At 46.1% G+C, this 21337-nt stretch overlaps 1 protein-coding gene across 4 annotated transcripts in view; it reads left to right on the plus strand.

The window, feature by feature from the left end:
- The window catches only part of LOC144107008 (putative protein kinase C delta type homolog), a 387210-nt gene that overhangs the window by 177303 nt on the left and 188570 nt on the right, over positions 1 to 21337 (plus strand). For all 4 annotated transcript variants that reach the window (XM_077639983.1, XM_077639984.1, XM_077639982.1 and 1 more), the window contains 2 exons: positions 1174 to 1234; positions 5214 to 5370. In XM_077639983.1, the coding sequence (XP_077496109.1) occupies positions 1174 to 1234; positions 5214 to 5370 (218 nt within the window). The remainder of the gene's footprint in view (positions 1 to 1173; positions 1235 to 5213; positions 5371 to 21337) is intronic.

Genomic DNA, 21337 nt, shown 5'->3' on the forward strand with positions numbered 1-21337 from the left:
ATGAAAAGTGGTGACTGGAGCGCAATACTTCTCCCTGTGTGACACAGCTTTCGCATGTGGTGTTTCATCTACAAACATTGTAAACCTGCATGAGCCGCCGCGGTGGCTGAGTGGTTATGGCGCTCGGCTGCTGGCCCGAAAGTCGCGCGTTCGATCCCGGCCGCGGCGGTCGAATTTCGATGGAGGCGAAATTCTAGAGGCCCGTGTGCTGTGCGATGTCAGTGCACGTTAAAGAACCCCAGGTGTTCGAAATTTCCGGAGCCCTCCACTACGGCGTCCATCATAGCCTGAGTCGCTTTGGGACGTTAAACCCCCATAAACCCAAACCTAAAGCTGCATGACGGTGATAAGTCGTCCCCTTTCACTTCCGGCTTGCGAAACCCAAGAAACACCATACGTACCAGCTGCGTCACGTCAATTAGAAGTTTCGTGCCCTTCATTGATGCCTTGCATACGTAATTAAGCAGATTAATTTTGAAGATAGGTGAGAATATATGGGAACACATAGCTTCTTATAAGGATCCCGCTTATTAGAGTAGGCTAAGAATACAAACGTCTTTAATGTTCCTGTGAAGGCAGGAAGGCGAACTGTACAAGAGAACGTTTCATAGCTGGTTTAGTTATTATGCGCAGTAACTATCGTCTCATTTTTGGTTTCATAAGAAGACCAAATGGACGCGAAATGGACAATGGCAAATGGACAGCTTATATAATACGGCCCCAGACGGCGTGAATGTCTTCATGCAAGGCTGCCTTGAATGATTTGGTTTCTTGTAAAGCTGACTAGTCGCTCCGGTTCATTTGTCATGTTGGCCTAAGGGCGGTTCACACTGGCGATTTGCGGAGGCCGCGAGACAGGTTTAAATCGATTTGCTACGCTCCGTCTCCGCTTTCCTAGTGCTTCGTAAACCGTAACCAATTGACCGAAATCGGTCCCGCGACGTTTGCGACTCGCTAGTGCGAACCTAACTTAAGGTCAGCATTCTTCTAGTAGCTGCAGTCCCCGGTCTTCTATATATCAGGAGCGTAATTCGTATAAAAGTGAGAGACAGAGATGCTTTTTCTGAATTCTTCTAGCGTAGTTCTGAATGCGACCACACCACGGCGCTGCCAGTCCGCGAGTTCTGTGAGGGGCCCTAACTCATGGTTCCCTCGTCGCTATTTTTGTTGCAGCTCAAGCTCCGGCCCAGCGGGAAACTCAACGTCCAGGTGCGACGCTTCCGCGAGGGAGAAGGTACGGCAATTCCGCGCAAACTCGTCAAACGAGCAGCCAGCATGCTGCGGTAACGAGCGGGCAGACGTTGCAGCTAAACGCAAATATTTGCGTTGGCTGCCGTCTTGAATATGCAATTCGTTAACGGGTGTAGCAGTATGTTTCCTGCCTGTCTATACGGGCTGCCTTCCAGGTTATCCCGAGGAGCTCGGATAATATTTCCTGCTCAGTGCACATCGTTCACCCGAACCACGAACGAAGGGTTTGGCATGGTTGTAACATCTTAATCATTTGATACCAAACCACTCATTGATAAGCAGATTAGGTTTTCAGCAACCGCAAGTGCCTTTAAGGTTTCTGCAGGCTTCACGCCATGTAACTCAGCTCCCGCCTATCTACTGTCAGTAAGCGCCATCTATGCGTATAAGAAGAAAATATTCAAACGGGCTCCCGAGCATTGAATGCATACTGTCGTCATGTACAATACAAATATAATAATTAATAAATATCTGAATAAAACGGAATTAAAAAATTCTGCAAATTCCTTTTTCTTGTGGGCTTGTTTATTTGCCACTGGAAAATAAGGCGTTAATTAAAACAATAAAGCAAATTGGTTTTGTCGAGTTGGCAAGCCTTTGCAGATGTTCGCTTATGAGGGAGTATAGTTGACATTCTTATAATGGTCCCGACGCACAGACTCATCAAAATCTCTCCACTTATATTAATGTGCAGCAAAGTTTTGTCGCTACATCTACCACACGTGTGCTTAAAGATTTGGTTCAAAACAAAAGAAAATTGCCACCAAAATGTCCGTTACGTGGTTGTGGTTGTAGAAGTCTTGGTGTGCTGGCTTGGATACAGAGAAGGCCAGTGACTCCTTTCAATAGCACCTGAAGACTCTTAAGCACTTTTTCCCAAGTCGAAAATACAGGTGTCGAACTGAGGCGACCAAACCCGGCCGGCCTAGCCTACCGCATAAAGTTCATTCCGGGGGCGGCATGCCCAAATCAGAACTCAGGAGCCTTGCGCCGGCCCTCAGGTAGGGTGGCTATAACTATTGAGGTGTGAATCGCGTGCGCGGTTTCCTAGCCGCAAGTGACCCCTCCGCTCCTGCCGCCAGGGTCGCTGATGGCTGGGATGCTATAAAGCATATACAGGAACACTAGGTTGCTGTCGCGCGATCGCTGCTCAAGAAGGGAGGAAAGCGCGCAGACCAATTTTTCTGCGCGATTGTGCTTTCGCCTTAGAATGCCGCCGATGATGAAGGAATGTCTCCGTGGTGGTGGTTTGACCCACTATCCCATTCTGAGCTATCTCCGAGTTGTTTAGAGTTATTCGCCTAACCGCTTTCTTTCAAGAGCAGACTATAAGCATTTGGAGGAGAATGCTGTTGTTTGCAGGAATCATCAGTGCGGCATAGCATGAGCAAAGCTTTGATTGAAGGAAAAGTTGACATGTCATCAGGTGCGGTTTGTGGGCTGGTATCAAAAGTTGCACGCATACAGACGCCCACAGGCTTTTCTAGAGCTCGCATGGCGCGTTTCGTTTTGCGTTTGTGATTTCCGTCCCTGCCTGCATGGCTCAACACACCTTCTCGAGACACTAGCAGTAAACCTCGATTGCTGAAAAGTTGAGTGCACGATTAGCTTTTCTTACGAGTCCTAGGCAACTCGTACAGACGCCATCGTACACCCCAGTGCGGCCTTAGATGCTCAAAGCAAGTGTGGACGTCTGTGCAACAAGTAGCAATACATATGAGGCAACTGTATTCATCAGTATCTTGTGTGCTTAGCATACTGCGGCGCTCACCAAGTCTGCGTGGCGTTTTACTGCCGACAGGGATGTTTCTTTCATTGGAAGGAACAGAGGAGGAATTATGTCCACGTGCAGAGTTGGTCAAGAGTTACCAGTCCACAGGGTCTGGTAAACCTTGACACTTAAGATGCCGTAAGTGCCTTAATCCTTGGCATTTAAGATGCCGATAAAGCTATCAAGACTCTCGTAAGAACGATATTTCTTCAACCGTCTACAGATATGAAGAGCACCACGGGTGTCGTCAGTGTCTACTACACTGCTGAAAAACAGACCGTGTCGCCTGGGAACTTTTGACCAACCCTGTACATCCCGCTAAGTGGTCGTCTTCACACTAGTCGTGCTGCTTTCTAAAATGTCACTGTTATCTAACCGACAAGAAGCTACATACACTGAACAATGGGGCGCGAAACGTTTTGGTTGAACCCACTTCACAAAGAGTGTTAAAGTTGCGCTTGAGGATAGCAATATGCCGTGAAGCAGACAATAACTAGGCAAAGCAAGCGGAGGCGGTGTGTGGGTGACAGCGAACAGAAAGAGCCCGGACTAGGAGGGTGGTATGAAAGAAACCTGTCGCCGGGCAGAAAGAGGGAAGAGACGGGGTTAACCTAGGTTGGGAGCAAGCGAACCATCGCAAAGCTGGACAAAAGAAACGGACAAATGCCTAAGAAGCGAGCTTGGGCAGTAATAGCCCCGAAAAAGAGAATAAAAGGAATATAGAATGACATAAAAAGAAGGAAAGATGAGGAAAAGAAACAACAAAGAAGGCAAAACCAAAATACCAAGAAAGAACAAGTTATAAGAAGGAATTTTCTATAGAACCACGGCAAAAGGCAGCAGGCGCTATTAAAGGTCTATGTATATCAGACTCCGTTTCGAGAAATCTTGCCAGAACAACACTAACACGGGCCATATATTTTTGTCCTTCATCACAACAACCGGGGAATGCAAAAACGCTAGTTCGTAAAATTTCGGTACATTTAAAACAACCCCACACAGCCAAAATTAACTTTGAGCCCTCCATTACGATCTTACTATACCTTCTCAACTTCTGAATACAAATATCCACTAATATTTTGTGTTACTAACATGTACACAACACAATGTAGTCTGGGCAAGTAATTCTCTAACTGGGGAGCAAAATAAAAACGTATGGAACACTTTTAGCTTATTTTAAAAATTTCCACAGAGCAAATCAACTTGCTTTGGTCAGAGTAAATAGCTTTTAATTTCAGTACGGCTCGGCATGTGTCTTTTAAGAAAGCACAGCGCACAAGACAGGTGTAAGTGCTAACTCTTAACTCAAGTAGACACATTATTGTGGGAGCTCAAATGAGAGAAAAGTAAATTACCTAAATCCGGAGGCAAAAACAAGAGCGAATGATGATTTCTTGCCACGCCCAACGCTGCACGGCCTGCTCGCTCTGACAGCGCCCCTGTCTGTAGCACACCCCACGGTAGCAGCGCAGTTTGTAGCCAACTTTCGGCGACCGCTTTTCACACCTCAAAAATTCTAACCGCCCTTCCTCAAGATCGGAACAACTCCCCGCTTTCGATCTGTCCGACTGCGTGACAGTAAAAAAACGAAGCGAGGGCGAAAGCCACCCCCCCCCTCCCCCCAATTCAAACCGCGACACTCTCCAAAGAAAAGAAAAAGCAAAACCAGTAATCCCATCGCCTCCTCTGACCCTCCCCGCTCCGTTCTTTTTAGGAAAAGAGAGAGAGAGGGGGGGAGCGAGTGCGAGCTACTTGTCCCATTGTTGTGCACAGCCCCTACGACGAGTGACTCATCAGTCACGTATGTGGTGGGCGCGCGGAGGAACGGACTGTACCACGACAGGACAGCGACACGCTGAAACATGTCCCCTGCTGCTGCCACACAACCGCTGTCCTAGTTAAGAAGAGTAGGAGTACTTGCGCAGGAGGGATCTGTAATGGTATCACATTGTACTCCTGAGAGTAGGTTAAGCGTCACTTTTGTTTTTTTGTTTGTTTCTTGAGTGTCTGGCACCGTGTGTGGCTACGAAGGCACCCGTGAACTAGGTGAATTGAATAAGCCGTAGTCTAATTAGGTGGTCTGCGCGAGTAGGCCCCACGTGCAATCCTAACACCCGTTGTCAGTCACAATTTACTTCTTTACGTTGTGTTAAACTGATGACACCCGCCGCACCTCTCCTCTGCACCGCAGCCACTCCCTTGGAAGAGGAGCCCAAGGCTGCCGGAGGCATCACCCGCCGCCGTGGCGCCATCAAGCACCAGAAGGTCTTCGAGGTCAAGGGTCACAAGTTCATCGAGAAGTTCTTCCGACAGCCGACCTTCTGCGCCTTCTGCAAGGAGTTCCTCTGGTGAGTTTCACCACTTCGATGGCGACTATTTCTCGGAACGTTAACTCTGAGCAGTTGATAGGTAACTGCGGAAAATGCCGAAGAAAACACGCCAGAAGCGTCGTGACTCGTGACCATGACGTGGTGCGGTGTTAAAGTGCTGATAGCTGATATGGCTTGCTATCATTACTCCCTATCCCTCCCCTCTTTCTTTCCCCTTCGCTGTCTTCTCCCTGCCTTTTAATTAAGTTAGCCGCAGCTCATGGGCTTCAGGTTTCGATGACAGATGCCGCGACCGGTAACATCTTTTTCCTTGGTTTCATTTCATTAAATAAACCACAAACAATAATAATCACCTGGCTTGCATCCATGCAGAATTTCATTATTCTGACAGGCCATGCGTTGTGTTTCCGGTTTCCGGGCAAAGCCGAGCCCTCAATGTAATGATGGGTTTCGGACCTTGGCTAATTTGGTTATCTTTGTAAACTTATCTGCGCACTACGGAAACCAATGTGGCTTGTGCATCGAAAACGGTAAAATTAGTAGAGCTTAAAAGCAACATTTTTGACTTTTCCACTAAGATCATCCTGAGTTTTACACTACAAGTGAACGACTGCAGGCTTTTATTGAAATATTAGTGCCGGTAGAAAAAGGTTTCATTCAGAATATTTGAAGGAGAAAACACTTATCCACAGTATACCTGAAAACACCGGCCGTTCGCTGTATACTGTCGGCGAATAAACACGCGTCATGTTCCACCACGCACAAAAACAAAACCACCGTTGACAAGCAGGACGCTAGTTTATCCGATATTTATTTTTCCTTGCGTACATGTGTTATGTCTTCTTTAAATGCTTCGTTCTTCTGTGATGAGAGTTACAGCGGCGTCATTACAAACTTTTTTGTTTTTGTTTTGTTCTGAATAACTCTCCACAAAACGGTCGTCAAAAAGTATTCACCGTTCAGTATGCGGGACAAGGAAAATGTACATTTTGGTGGCCAGTGATTCCGTTCAACAAATAGAGCACTCGTCACAACCGAAGCAGCAAACTGCGCGATGCTTCTACAAGAGCGGCATTAGCATTAGATCGGCATACTACCACGTGTGGAGGAAAATAGTGAGAGGCTTAGACCATGAATCTGATTTCAGATAGAATCACAAAAGCTCCGTGCCGCCCGTAAAATCTCAGTATCCCGAAAAGCGAATTTTACACGTACAGCAAATGCCGGGTAAAGATTTAGTCAGGTAGGTGAAATAGGGGTCGCAAAACGTGTTCGAGAACAAATGCGCCAACTGCGGGAGGAATAGAGAGAACATAGAAGAGAAAACAGTTTAGCACCTTTCGCGCACCCGAAGAGAAGGAACAGGAAGAGTAGGACACCGGTTGTGCCGTTCATAGTGATCACATATATAAAACGACAATGTCCTTTGGCTCCAGGAGGTTTTGATTAACAGGTTATTTCAAAGTATCTTATCCTGTGCACCTAACCCAGGGAATATCGCAGCATCGCTGTTTGCGCAGTCATGCAGCAGGAAAATATTATCGTTGCTTTTTTTAAGTTATTTTAGGGCGTAATAAGGATGACTAGAACGTAACCATGTGTTCGGCTACTCTTTTTAAAATGCCTTGAGAAAATTGATTTCTGTCCCACGTTTGAGAAGTGCAAACATTCTATCCATGGCGCTTTTGTCTGAGTTCTTTATGCACCACTACAACAAATTAATGGTCAGTACGGATGACTCCTTAAGCGGACTGTTTTGTCATATAAGCTAGAGCAGCTAATAGAGCAGCTAATGAAGCAGGCCGCTTTGTTCGACTGTGTGACCTCTGCGATAACCTAAGTATTATTTCAGTCCCGTAACGGCACAAGCGTCCATGATCGTGGGAATATCTTCAGTCAAGGCCGGGCACAGTCAAAGACTAAAGGCGCTTGTTTTTGCTTTGCCCTTTCGCCGCCGGAGCAAAAAGACTTTGTAAAGCATAGTTTCCATGCACTGGAGTGATAATAGGAAACTTAAGTCCTTGCCCTGCAGTTCCAAACAGCGACAACATGATTAGGCAAAAGTCCGGGTGATAACTAAGACAATTATAGAAATATAGACCCGAACATTGCAACCGCGGATTAGCGGCCATTGTTTCTATGTGCAGCCGTTCTATGCCCAGCTTCCTGTGGTCATTCATATACTAGTATAGTGGATGTACAGAGCTCAGTTGCTCCTACAGGCCTCACCAAGCACATAGGATTTAGTGCATCCCAACGTCTGAATGCTGGGGGGTACCACTCGGTATAAGGAAGCAATCTTTATAACTACATCAGGGACAGTGTGAGCAGCATAGAAGCCCTCTGTCATTTTCGTTGAGTGACACCGTTCACGGCCCTTCCTTTTCCATGCACTCGACTTGTGATTGCGGCTACTGCAATAGACAACGATACCTGTGCATGGGACTCTTTTCTGGCTAAAGGCATTGATGTAGTGGGATCCATAACCGAAAACGTGTTCTGCTGAGGAACGAGGCGGCCATCTTTGGGCTGCCTTTACTACAAACACCATCTGCTCCTGAAGTAAGCGCTATCGTGAGTGAGCCATCTGCGGCGTATTGTCCAAATCGACTTGGAGGAGGGCGCGCCTGCAGAGAGTGGCCAGATGATTAGCTGCCTCTATTGCAGCCCGTCCTGTGGCACTAGCCTCCAGATCTTTTCAATGCGACCTGAAGTTAGCCCACTGTTTTCGTGCTATATTTATTTGTCTTCATTTATTTCTCCCGAAACGCCACATAACCATCAGCTACGCGCCAAACGCCTCTTTTAGTGGTGTCTTATTGGACCAGGCAACCCTACACAACAGCTTTCCCTACGCCCGTCTTCCCATCCTGGTCTCCCCCGGACGTAATTTCTTTCCCATGAATTGTACATTTCCACTCTAACAGTCCACCCGTCATCCCTTCCGCGATGATGTGTTCTACTCACGTCGAAGCGTTCGGCAGCCCTCAAGATGTGCAGGCTACAGCTGTGGTAACCTGTGACTTTCAGTGCGTTTGTCACTGTTTGTCGTGCTAGATACAGACCACATTCCTCTACTTCTTATTCGTTTACGGCCCCCTCATCCCTCTACCCCAGTGCAGGGTAGCCAACCGAAAAATTCTACTGATTAACCTCCTTGCCTTTCCACTTCTCTCTCTCTCTCTCTTCCGCGCATCCTCATGTCAGGCTCAGGTCCAATTTTCTCCTCTAAGTTGGTTTGTAATTCACGCCGCTCTTCGTTTTTTTTTTTTTGGTCTGTCACGAGGCTGTCGCTTTCCAACGTACCGAATGACCTCTTCAATGAATATCGGGAGATGCAGGAGCCTGGAATTACGCGTGGCGTAGGTTGGAAGGCTGTTCCAGTCTCTTTAATCTCTAACAAACAAACAGCGAGGAAAATTACAAACGCTGAACAGTGAACGAAAAAGGAGGCAAAAGTGCTTTTGGTGGCTGACGCTAATTGAGAGGCACTGATGAGGTTACTAAAAAGGCCTTCGCCTAATGGTGATAATATAATGGCGGGTGACCGTACAGTGAAAATGCTAATGTAACTCTTGTGGATGGTTCAGGTACACCGATACGCAAAGTGTTTTCCATGGGTTCAATAGCCAAGGATTGCGAACTACGCGTGCATACCCTAATTCATGGGCGGCAATGCTACGCATGGTAATTCATTTTAAACAAGGAGAACATAGTTGCGAGTTGTCTAGGTTAGCTCAGAACGACACTGGTATCGTTAAAAATATTAAATATACGACATGAAATTATCCCGACTCCCATGTCCTCAAGGTACAGCAACAGCCTTGGCTTCGGAAAGGAGCGGGTTCAACTCCCACTGCCGGTCGGCTGCCCACCGAGTTTTTCAATTATGTATAAGTTACCCCCGGTCTGGTGGTCGGCTTTCCAGGGTGAATGGCTTGGAAAAGGAGAGTGCGCCTTGGAATACAGCCAGCCACTCTTCGCCTCAAAAGGCACTTAAAAAAAAGCTTCAAAAATTTTGAAAAGGATTAATATAGATATTTTTTTCAGAGGAGGTAGATATATATGAACTCTTAGTAATGTACACCGGCGTGCGAGGACATTGCTTTCAGTGAAAGGCGATCGAAAGTCCTAATTGAATAGACACTTCATATTACGGCCGTTCTCAAGGTAATGACGGCCACTTTGATTTAGTGCAGTTACCACAAGAGTGTGTTATATAAAGCGCGAGTGTGCCAGATACACTTTTTTCTTTAAGAATGTTATTGCGTTATTGGGTGTGCGCAAGAATAAGAATGTTATTGGGTGTACGCAAAGAAATGGTGAAGTAAGTTTCGATTCGTGCTTAAGCGCTTTCGAGGAAGAAATGAAGCGGGTGGCGAAAATATTAATTGCTATTAAGGGTCGCTAGCGGAGGGCTTCAGAGTTATTTTAATTACTTGAGGTTCAGTACCGTTCTATCGGCGTCAGTCAAAATGAGCATACTCCTATAGCAGTATTAAAAGCAAAACGAGGTCACCTTAGTCCAACGAAACCGTGGGTACTAGCGCATTTAGCTTTCACTTCGCTGGTGCAAAGACCACTGCGTGGATGTGTTAATATAGCTTACTGTTTTTTTCTCTCTACTTTCCTTGCGGTGATTGTTTTTTCACGTTTCATCCCGGTGAGGCACGAATACCTTCGTTACTAAAGGAAACAAAGTTTCTATTTAATGATTACCGTATTTTCCGGACTGTACGTGTTTAAGAGCTAAAACTTCTCGTGGTGGGGACCGTATATGGCCGCGACTATACATGATTTAATTTCTTATTATCACTTGTCATGCGCGAAAAAGCCCAGTATGGCTTTCGAAGTAAAAAAAAAAAACGGGCCCCGATTGCGGCTGTGACATTTTGCCATGCTAAAGCACGTAATGAACTCCGCCCCGAAATGTAGTCAGCTTCGATACGAAAGCAAATGCTGCTGGCGGTACTCAGAGTGGCTACTTTTCACTGCTTAAATTTATCAGCAGATGCAAAAAAAAAATCTCGATTAGTAACACTGGAGGCGTAGTAGCCCTTACTGAAGAACGGTTGCGATAGCTACAAGGAGACAAGAGCCTTTCCGACAGCATTATATGGATTTCAGCGATTGGCACCGTGTGCAAGCAGTCAAGTCGAACCATCAAGAATTTGACGTCGATGAAGGAAGTGCAAAAATGTCGACTGCTTCCTTGAAACACCTAATGAAAATCTGAGCTGCTTCCCTTTAACGTCAGCGAACAATCAAAAAAAAAAAATATTTTAAGCCGACATTCGTCCCAGCGGGCTATATACACCGGATGCAGACTATTTAAGCAGAAGCTTTCTATTTTAGGCCAACATTCCCCCGCGGACTATACACAGGGTGCGGACTATAGTTCGGAAAATACGGTACATTCAATAATTACTCCAAATCATGTGCGACCAGCACACTTTCTTCTGTTTTTTAACTGGTTTTCCTGTTGGGCCTTTTATATCCAAAAACTCATCTTCAACATTAGTTCAAAATAACCGAAAAAATTTACCTTGTTGTGTACACTGATTGTCCCATTTTCACGTTGAAGGCTCCTGTAAACTGACAACTCAAAGTAGACAGGCGCCTTTTGCACAGCAGCTACATGCTGCGCGATGTCAGCGGAAGTCCGTACCCAAAACTTGTTGGCGAAAATTTAGAAAGAAAAATCGCCATTAATTGTTTCTCTTTTTTATTTCACTACAAACCTGCCGGAAAATCAGCTATCATGGTCAAGATTTCGCACTTCGGTTTAACTACACTGACGTACCGGGTGTATCAAATGAATGTGTGCGTTGTGCGGTTTGGTTTAAAGGGGCTGTCAAGGGGGCTGTAATAAAGTTGCGGCATGCCTGAGATATTGAAGCACGCCGCTTCACGAATAGTGTCCAGCAAGAATTTTTTAAATGCGCTTTGTAGAAGCTGAGTTATCTGTAGTTACAATTTGTATTTCAGCGTCTTCGCGCCTTTCCCTCTCCTCTCGTCACTTTTTGCACGCTGGAATTAGGTAGGCGCTCCCTTCGCCAACCCCCTTAGCGAGCGGAACTTCCCGACCAGCCGGAGCTAAGCGGCTTATTGGCCGCGGCCACGGTAGCTGCCTGACGTCTGAAAAAATCTAACCAATGGCCACCTCTCACCTTGTCTACGCAGACGAGGGGGCGGAGGAGGGCGCGAGCATGAAAAAGTCGCCGGGAAGGGCTCGTCAACTTTGACGCGAGATTGTGGGTCGTCTGCTGTGTGTAGAAGAGTATTATTTGGCTCTGGTTTTCATGGCAACGCAGTGCAGTGATTAAGTGAATTAATGTGCTCTCTTCGGAAGGCGTTTCAGAGCCGCTTTAAGCAAACACCGCTTCATGTGAGCTGGCCAGGCGGTGTCGAAGAAAGTTTTCTTTTTGCTGAGTAAACAGATTCCAACTCAAGCCGACGTATTCAAAACGTCCGCGAGAAAACAAAAATGTAGAGGAGGTTGCGTTTTGACTAATCTATGAAGGAATAATTTCAGTGATTCAACGAACGGGCTCGCTACGCGGGCAACACAAAGAAACCAGGTCGTCCTGCCCCTGACTCTGTGTTTGCGGCTCAGTGACTGCCCTTTTAGAGCGAAAGCGCTCCTTCGCGAGGTCATACCGGCTCAGAGTGGTTTCTGTGAAGCTTGCACACCTTCTTCTTCAACGAATACTACTATCAAACTAATATTCGCGCTTTCAGATATGTGGCGGTGGTGACAGAGAGATGTGCGCTGCAAGCGTTGGCGTGTACAACGTTGTACCAGAAAGTATTACTAGAACAATACGCGTTGGTGTTGACAACATTGCTTCAGAAACGCGGCACTGTAGCATATGCCGCCGGCGTACATTGGGTAAATTAGCATTGAAGATGAAAAAGTTGAAGACGCGTTAACTGGCTCCCTGGGTCAGTGGACACCTCAATCGCGCTTTCAAATACTCCTTTGCCACATGTAACCGAGCGACAGGTTTTTGCTTCTCAACCGTATAATAGAGCCGTTACGGCACCCCTAAAAACCGAAAAGTGTCAAAACTTGTGGACAAGGGCTCACCTTACTTTACAGATTAATAGCTTAAGGGCTGCTGCCATCAGTGCTTCGCTACTTGTCTAAGAAACAAACCACCTGTGCCCGGTTACTTTTGGGAAAGACGCTACGTGGAAGTGCCCACCTTCAAAAAGCTGCTTTCGCACACTATTTCGTACTGAGCATTGTTAAATCGCCAGCAAATTTTTCGTTTTCACGACAACAAAAGCTGCACTCTCGGTTGCCACCAACATGCGCTGCGTGCTATCAAAGCGCGCAGGTTGTTACCAGCGTTCAGGGCAAGACAAAAGTCGAAACGCTTATATATGTCTGTAGTAATCACAAATGGTTGATCGTAAGTATGAATTTTCCAACAATTCTGCTGATGACAGCTGCTTTGAGCGCTGCAAAGTTTTAGGTATCTCAAAAAAATTACAGTAATTATCCACCTCTATGATGTTCGATCACGGTGTAAGAATATATTCTTCTTACACCGCACGTTCGAATCACACAACTTAGACGACTCAGATTGATAGGCGGACGCCACCGCCTTCTCTCAGCGCGGTTGAGGTGTCCAATGACCCAGCGAGCCAGTAAAACTTGCTACTTAGAGGCTTCACACAAACACACCGCTAAAACTCAGAGAGTGCGTCTAGTATTGCTTTCGCACTAAAAACTCTCTTAACGCACCACATTTTGTGCAACGGCCGATGACGCCGACACCTATTTTTAACTTTTCAACCTTTTCTAGCCTATTACCACCTTTTTCTAGTGGAGGTAACGTCTTTCTTTTACTGCGCGGTAATCTGTCGTTATAGGCCATCTTTAATTTAACGTGTACGTTCCTGAAAATCAGCGTAGTACGGTCGCTCCCACATGACCTAACCACGGTTCCTACGTTTTGAAACGTTAGAAATGGGACGAGGTCTCATCAGAGCACGGCGTATACTTTTGACTGCACTGCCACAGCGTCGAAACTTTCGCCCTTTCGCAATGCTTAGCGGGAAAATAGTCGAAAATTCTCCGAGGTCTAACGCTATCCACGTGGAAAGGGAGTGAAGAAGGTGAAGGGTGAAAGCAGGTCAGCAACAGTCCGAATCGCTGCAGCAGAGTGTACTGCAAACGCCCTGAAGCCCAGGTCCACCCCATCCAAACGTCCAGTCACGCATTCTTTGCTTCGCTCTTGAAGTCGGTACCGATGCACTCCAGTGATCACAATAGTACATCAGCGTCTAGTTTGCTGCCGACGGAGACTAACTCAGTCGATCCGTTGCCAGAGGACGTGCTATCAATACAAAAACACTGAAATCAGACGGAGTGGCCACATAAGAGAAGGAATAAAGCTGTCTTCGGGTTCTATAGAGCAGTAAGGAAACGCTAGCAAGATGACTCCTCTCTTAACAGTTGCACTAAGTGACGGCGCTGCTCTCGTGGGGGATGGAGACGTTGCGTGGACGTGCGCAGTTTAGATTTTGTGTCAGTTTCGTTTTTCTGTCTTCTAAGCTTGACCTCTGCCCTTCACTACGCTACAGAGGAACTGTTGGCAGGCTATTACAAAAGTTTCGTGTGTTCTATGCCTGCTTTGGTGAACATATACGAAGAATTCCAATACTGCCTGTTGCTAACTTTGAAGGAATGGCAGCGTATGCAATCTTCTCGGAAGTATAGTCTCTGCAGAGGCTACATATAACTCTGTTTCTCACGCGTGCGGAGAATGTCGCCGCACCGATAGCTTCATTATTTCTACAAAAGGCATAGTCCACCATGCGCAGACGCTTGAAAGCAAACTCTTCGCTTCTCCTGCCATAAGTCTTTTCTGCTGTTAATGCGTACAGTGTCGCCAAAATTGCCACTGGGTCCAAGTTGGCGGCCACAAACACATCTGTTGTGGTGGTTGCGCTGTAGTGTCAGGAGTTGTTTTAGCGCTGTTAGGGGTTATACTGTAAATAGTTTGTCGCACAGAGGTCATGCGGCAAGACGTCATTATCAAGCCCCGAAGGATGGATGGAAGACATGAGCGTCCCCTTCATAACGGGGTTGTGGCCGTTGCCACCATGCTGTATTTTTTAGCGACAAAGCACACTATAAGTCACGCGCTTACCACTTTCCTCAGTGATCGCCCGATTCCTGGCTAAACCTATATTGTAGACTGAAGTACGAGCTGCCGCGGTTACCTCTGCACATAAAATATTAGAAAAAAGAAATACAGGCGCGGATCCTCTCTTGCAGTAGCAAGAGTGGATCAAACGAGACTCCAGAATGACGAACTGCTTTAGACAATCTCACCCAACAGCATCCCCGCCCTTTTTTTTCACACCACGAAGTAAGCCTGTTCCAAGGTACAAGACTGTAGACGTAGTGCCGACGCTGTTTCCCTATAGTCGGTTGCTAGACGCGTCCGCCCACTCTCAACAGACGCCCACACACAGCGACTGCCTCAGAAAATCGTTTCGAAACGTCTTTTTTCTCCTCCGCTCTGTCTTCGACCGCCACTTCAATCGCGTCACGTCCGACGCCAATCCCGGCCTCAAACCATTGCCTTCCCGTTCCGCCGCCGGGAATTTCAATGAGCTTCCCGGCGGCTTAGCACCAAGGCGGCAACCTCTGCATGGCAATGCGCCGCGCCCGTAAACCGCGGGACTGCGCCGCAGCAGCTGTAGGCCCAGATATCGGCCGCTTCTCCGCAGTGCAAACTCGAGTGAGTGGTGTGCGCGATTAAACGGCACAGACTCCGAAAGAAGGTGCGCCCCAACACTCGCCCCCCTTTACAGGCAAGCCGAACGCCCCAAATGACTCGTCCCTTCTTAAGAGCGACTTTATCGCCACCTCCGCAGAATGCCTGCCCCCGTTGTGGGCTGTAAATATGCAAACTTCTTTAGCTCTCTGTTCGATGAGCGGTTGTTTACGACAACTCTCCAAACGCCTAGAGAATCTCAAAGACCTCTGCGGATTCGCACGTTCGAGAACTCTTAGTTCACACGGTGTCTGAAAAGTTTTGTGCGAACAGTCTAACGGAGCAGAATCCGGAGCCAATCTAGATGCGAGGCCTATTCTGAATGTACCATCGGGGGCGAAAGTAACACACCTCCCCCTCCCTTCCCCCTCACCTCCAAGTTCCGGCCCATGCCACTGTGCGTGGGCTCGCTTCAGTTCTTACAGACAACTGTCAAATATAACATGAATAGAGATGGAATATGGATTTATTGTTTAGCTGATCAGCATAGCAGTGCTCAGTTCCCGCAGTCAGAAGGTTGTCATCAAATCCGCAAAGCGGCCGACATTCATTACTTTCTTTAGGAACGATGAAATAGTATTGCGTTAACGTGAGAAGTTGAGCTAGTGGGTACGTATTCATTGTTAACAAGCGCAAAAAAGACGATGATGATGATGACGATGCCCTCAGGCTTAATGGCATTTACCCACGGCGAAGGGTGCATTGCGGATACGAACGCACTCGTGAACAAAGACAAAGACGTTATGTTGTGTTGTCGTTGTCTTCTCTGACTTCTTCGTCTTTTTTTTGCATTCATTAGCCATGAATTAAATAGTATTGGGCAACAGTGGCTATAAAAAGGAAAATTTAGAGAGTTATGCGCTTGAGACAAAAAAAAAAAAGCGAAGGTTATCCTACATGAAATTCAGAAATGAAAACAGGTTTGTGCAGGACGTGTAGTGCAAAACTTAAGTTGGAGATAGCTCGTTCAGCTATCACAGACACTGATTCCTGTTTTCACTCGTATGTCGCCGCCTACTCTTTGTTACTCGCAATCATGAAACCTTCAGTAAAATCCGCTATGCTTGCTGCATTTCTAATGTAGAAGGCGTAAGTATTAAGCAGTGTGTACGTAAGTGAATTTTAGCTTTCACTTGAGAAAGGTGTGAATAAGTCTAAATAAACAACTATCCACCCTCGTACCTCTTTTTTTCTCCTGACATCCCTCCAACTACACGGCGGAGCCTATTACTAATAATATGCATCAATATATATCGATATATTGATGCATATATACATCGTATATACAGACCCGTGAATATTGAATCAAATTGTTATCGTCTTCATGACAACGCAGGTAAGCTCAGCTGGTGGTTCAGTACTTGCAAAATCATCTTTGACGCTTTCAAAAGTGGGCATATTCGGTTTTCACACCACAAGATGCTTCTTTATGTCAAGCACACTTCTGATATTGTGAACATCACGCAAGTGTACCTCACTACAATAAACAATGCGTCAGCCTGGCCTTTACGTTGTCATCAAATTTTCATGTCAGTCGTATCCTGCCAAAAGCTAGCTTCACGCATGGCTTCCTTCCCCGCTCACTAAGTATTCTAGCGTATGAACAAGAATTGTAATTTACATAGGTGGCTACTCGTACGTTTGTAAAGAACCGACATCATCTGTCCACTCCCAGAACGAAACGAAACCTTGCGAAAACAGGCTTCTCACTCTGTTTTATCTCGGTATGACAAGCATGCAAGTGCAACGGGAAAATAAATAATAACTCCCCTTTGAAACCCTGACTGACCGACCACCAGCGCAAGCCTTGGTGTTTCTTCGGAGAGTCTGTTAGAGTTCCCTGGACTGCAAAAAGCTTATACAGCGAAAGCTGTTGCAAGGCTGGTTTACCCACATAGGCCTGCCTTCTACCGTAGAACCTAAAGCGTACTCGAGCCTTAAGGCCTTACTTAATTAAAGAGTGAAAATAATTTACCTCATTTGTTGATATTTTTCTTTAATTTAAATGAATTCAGTTCAATTAGCTTCACACCTGCCAACCGTGGCAGGTGACAAAATGGAGCGATGGAACGTACCAGAGAGAAGGGAAAGAGAGGGCGGGAAGCGACAGGTGGACTTGTGGCTTGCGAGGTTATGGCGAAAGCGGAGAAAAAGCGCAACCAAAAGGTGGCTATCGTGGAAGGAGCAAACAATGACGAGGGCAGAAGAACGCGCAACCTGACTGTGCTTGCACGCCAGAATGGAGGGCTGTGTGGCTAAACCAAAAGCAATAACAGCCTTCGCTGATTCATGCGCTTAGCAGGTAAGCCTAGCTCTACACAATTTTTATTTAAGTGCTGCTCGCATAATCACCAGGTATTTAAAAAGACAACTTGTACAGTTTTCTTTCTGCGCACACTTAGGTTTTCTTAAACCTCGCCAATCCATCGAATTAAGTGACAGTAGGATAAGACGCCGGCCGGAACTCTTACTTTCCCTCAACCTGACTGCTTTCTTCGAGTGTGCTCTGGGCATTTTGCTTTGAATCTCTGTTACCTATAGCTGTGTGCTCTTGCAACTTTTTCTCCTTCGTGTATCTCCTTTACACGTTCCCGTAGTCTTCTTGAGTTTGCCAATCAGCTGGCAAATGCAAGTCGAGTTCAAGTTAAAGTCAATTCAAGCTCAAGTGTTCAAGACCAAACGTTGAGTGCCGTGCCGGCCGTGGGGACTAAATTTCGATGAACTGGGAATGCGAAAGATACGTCTTAGCTGTGCGATGCCAGTGCACGTTAAGTAATCTCAGGTGGTCAGATTTAAACCTTAGCCCTATACAATGGCCTGCTTCAGAGGCAACTATAGAAGCCTTTTATGCAAACAAACGATTCCTCCTCTTCTGTCATATAATGCAAGGGAAGGAGGAAAAAATAGTAGGTGACGACTGAGAGTCAGATGGGTGCAGATAATACGAAGTTTGCAGAGACAGGGCAGCCGCAGGTGGTGCGGGAAAGGCTTAATGGTCATTCAGTAGGAGACGCCGTTGTCCTAAAGTGGACGTTAACGTTGTTGAAGATGCTAAATATTTTTCAACTGCGATCATCGGCGGTCTCGAGAAATAATCTAATATATTTTTCCTGCGCAATAACTGCGAAATCAATTAAATTAGTTTTATGTTGATTTTCTAGGGCAGAAACATGCTTAACTATTTGAACAGGACTAATGTCGAGCGTCGAATCCGCACCCACGACGGCGCCGCGACGCTTGAGACGCGAGCAGTGCCTAGATAAATAAAATGTCCTCATTGTCAGGCTCCGCCTCGCCAGACGGGAGATGCTGGTTAGAGTGCTCCGGGTAATTTTTTAATGTTTACAGATTTCTATTTTGAAACTGAAAGATACCTCGGCGGGGTTTCTGCAGGTGTATTGTGCAGCAAGGCGTACATTATGAACGTTATATATTCCAGTAATTAGACGATTATATAACAAATATTTACGAATAAACCTTTTTTTATTTAAGGGGGCTGTATGATAGTCCTATATTGGCAGTCGCCAACATCAAAGTTTAGCCCAGTTTAAAATTTATTTATCAGTAATGTGGTTAGAAATATTGAACGTCAGGAACACGAGCTTGAAATCTCGTTGAGTTGGCTTTCCCGTATTTTCCAGTTATAAAATGGTGTCGGTCACTTTTGCCTGGACGGGGAGCAGTTGGGGATAAGAGTTAATAGAAAACACCTCACTAATCTGCGGTTCGCTGATGGCATTGCTTTGCTAAGTCTCTCAGGAGATTAAATGCGAAACATGATAAATGACGTAGGCGGAGCAGAACGGTGGGTCAAAAACATAAAAAAGTAATGTTGAACAGTCTAGCAAGGGAACAGCAATTCACAATAGTTAGCTAGGTGCTGGAAGTGGTAAGGGAATACGTCTACTTAGGGCAGGTTGCGACCGCAGATCCGGATCACGAAAGCAAAATAACTAGAATAATAATAATGGGGTGGAGGGCATTTGGCCAGTTCTCTCAGATCATGAAGGGCAGTTTACCAATATTCCTCAAAAGAAAAATATACAACAGCTGCACCTTACCGGTACTCACCGACGGGGCAGAAACGTGGGTGCAAACGGAAAGGGTTCAGCTTAAATGGTGGACAACGCAGCGAGCTATGGGAAGAAAAAAATGATAGGTGTAACGTTCAGAGACCGGAAGCGGGCAGAGTGGGTTAGGGAACAAACGCGGGTTAATGACACCCTAGTCAAAATCAAGGAGAAGAAATGGGATTGGGCAGGGCATGTAATGCGAAGGAAAGATAACCGCTGGTCCTTAAGGGTAACGGAGTGGATTCCAAGAAGGGGGCTGCTAGAAGTTAGGGGGGCGGATGAGAATAACGGGTTTGCCAGGAGAAGGTGACGGCAGCTGGCACAATACAGGGCTAATTGTACCGATATGGTTAAGTCCTTTCTCTAGCAGTGGGCTTAGTCAGGCTGATGATGATGAAGATGGTAATAAGTGGCTGCTGTGCATAATGTTTGGTTACGGTATCGCGGCTATGGAGCAATCAGCGTAATACGCTCGTGGACAGTATAGTATGTTAATTACGCACTCTACATAAGACGGTCTAAAACGTGAGAGTATGCTTTTCGGGGTCGAAGAAGTCTCATCTCAAGACTTAAAAATCGATTCGTATTAGGGGAACATGCAATAAGCTTTCAATACGCCGTCGACGACTGCTGTAATGTTTTTTTATATATAGTTCAGTTACCTTTGCCTGGATTTCGGCAAAGCTTACAGCATTATTCAGTCAGTTTCTGTAATTGAGGGACTTTATATTTTCTTACCTCAGCTGGTTTTGTTATGTAGTTTACAATGAAAAGCATGTCTATAAAGAGTCTTAAGACTTTTTGTTTAAAGAAAAATTTATCTGACAAGCTTTTCTTTTTCATTTGCGGAAAGAATAAAAATATGCTCTTACCGGCCACCAACTGCCGGCTATTTGATTTACCCTCAACCAAATAGGTTACGAGGTCTTGATTTGCGATACAATGAGCTTTGATACTGCATGAATTAACAGAACAAAGTAATTGACCATTCCGCGTTTTTTTTTAAATTCTTGACAGCGTTAAAAAATGCCGCGGATTATGCAAAAAATGCACAAGCATAACTGTTCTTGCACCGAAATCATTCAAAATTTACCCGCGCAAAAAATACATTATTTGAGAGGGGGGGGGGGGGGTAGGGGAAGCAATATGCACAAGTAAGTCGTAGCCCAAATGAAGTCACAAAACGTAATTCAAACACCGCACTCAAGCGAGGCTTCATTTCACTGTATTGTCACTTTTCCAGTGTAGACAGTAACCGAGATGTCGTAATTCATGTCATGGGCTAAATCTTGGCGTCACAAAAAAAAACGTTTACTGTCATTAAGCCACCAGGAAATGATAAACGCGAAGGAAATAGTTGTAAAGCTCTTCCTACTAAGTCACATTTCTAATATTGTCGGTGATGTCAGCAGCAAAGCTGCGCACACACGATGCCTTCTAGGGTGCCTTCTTTGCGGAAAGTTTATCTTTGCTCTTTACGCGGAATATCCTGAGATTTACGTTTTGGCACTGCAATATGCGTAGCCAACAAATGAATGTTAACTTTGTGCGCGAGGAGTATCCTGAACACGCCACTCTTAGCCAGTAGTAATAATCAGGTTGACCTAGAAAAACTGACGTTGCAGGCGCTCGACTACTGATCCGGAGTTCCCGGGTTCGAACCCGACCGCGGCGGCTGCGTTTTTATGGAGGAAAAACGCTAAGGCGCCCGTGTGCTGTGCGATGTCAGTGCACGTTAAAGATCCCCAGGTGGTCGAAATTATTCCGGAGCCCTCCACTACGGCACCTAATTCTTCCTTTCTTCTTTCACTCCCTCATAACTAAATATAAGCCCCGCCGCGGTGGCTCAGTGGTTAGGGCGCTCGACTACTGATCCGGAGTTCCCGGGTTGGAACCCGACCGCGGCGGCTGCGTTTTTATGGAGGAAAAACGCTAAGGCGCCCGTGTGCTGTGCGATGTCAGTGCACGTTAAAGTTCCCCAGGTGGTCGAAATTATTCCGAAGCCCTCCACCACGGCTTCTCTTCCTTCCTTTTTTATTTCACTCCCTCCTTTATCCCTTCCCTTACGGCGCGTTTCAGGTTCTCAACGATATATGAGACAGATACTGCGACATT

Source organism: Amblyomma americanum, chromosome 10, assembly GCF_052857255.1.
Source record: "Amblyomma americanum isolate KBUSLIRL-KWMA chromosome 10, ASM5285725v1, whole genome shotgun sequence".
NCBI lineage: Eukaryota > Metazoa > Arthropoda > Arachnida > Ixodida > Ixodidae > Amblyomma > Amblyomma americanum.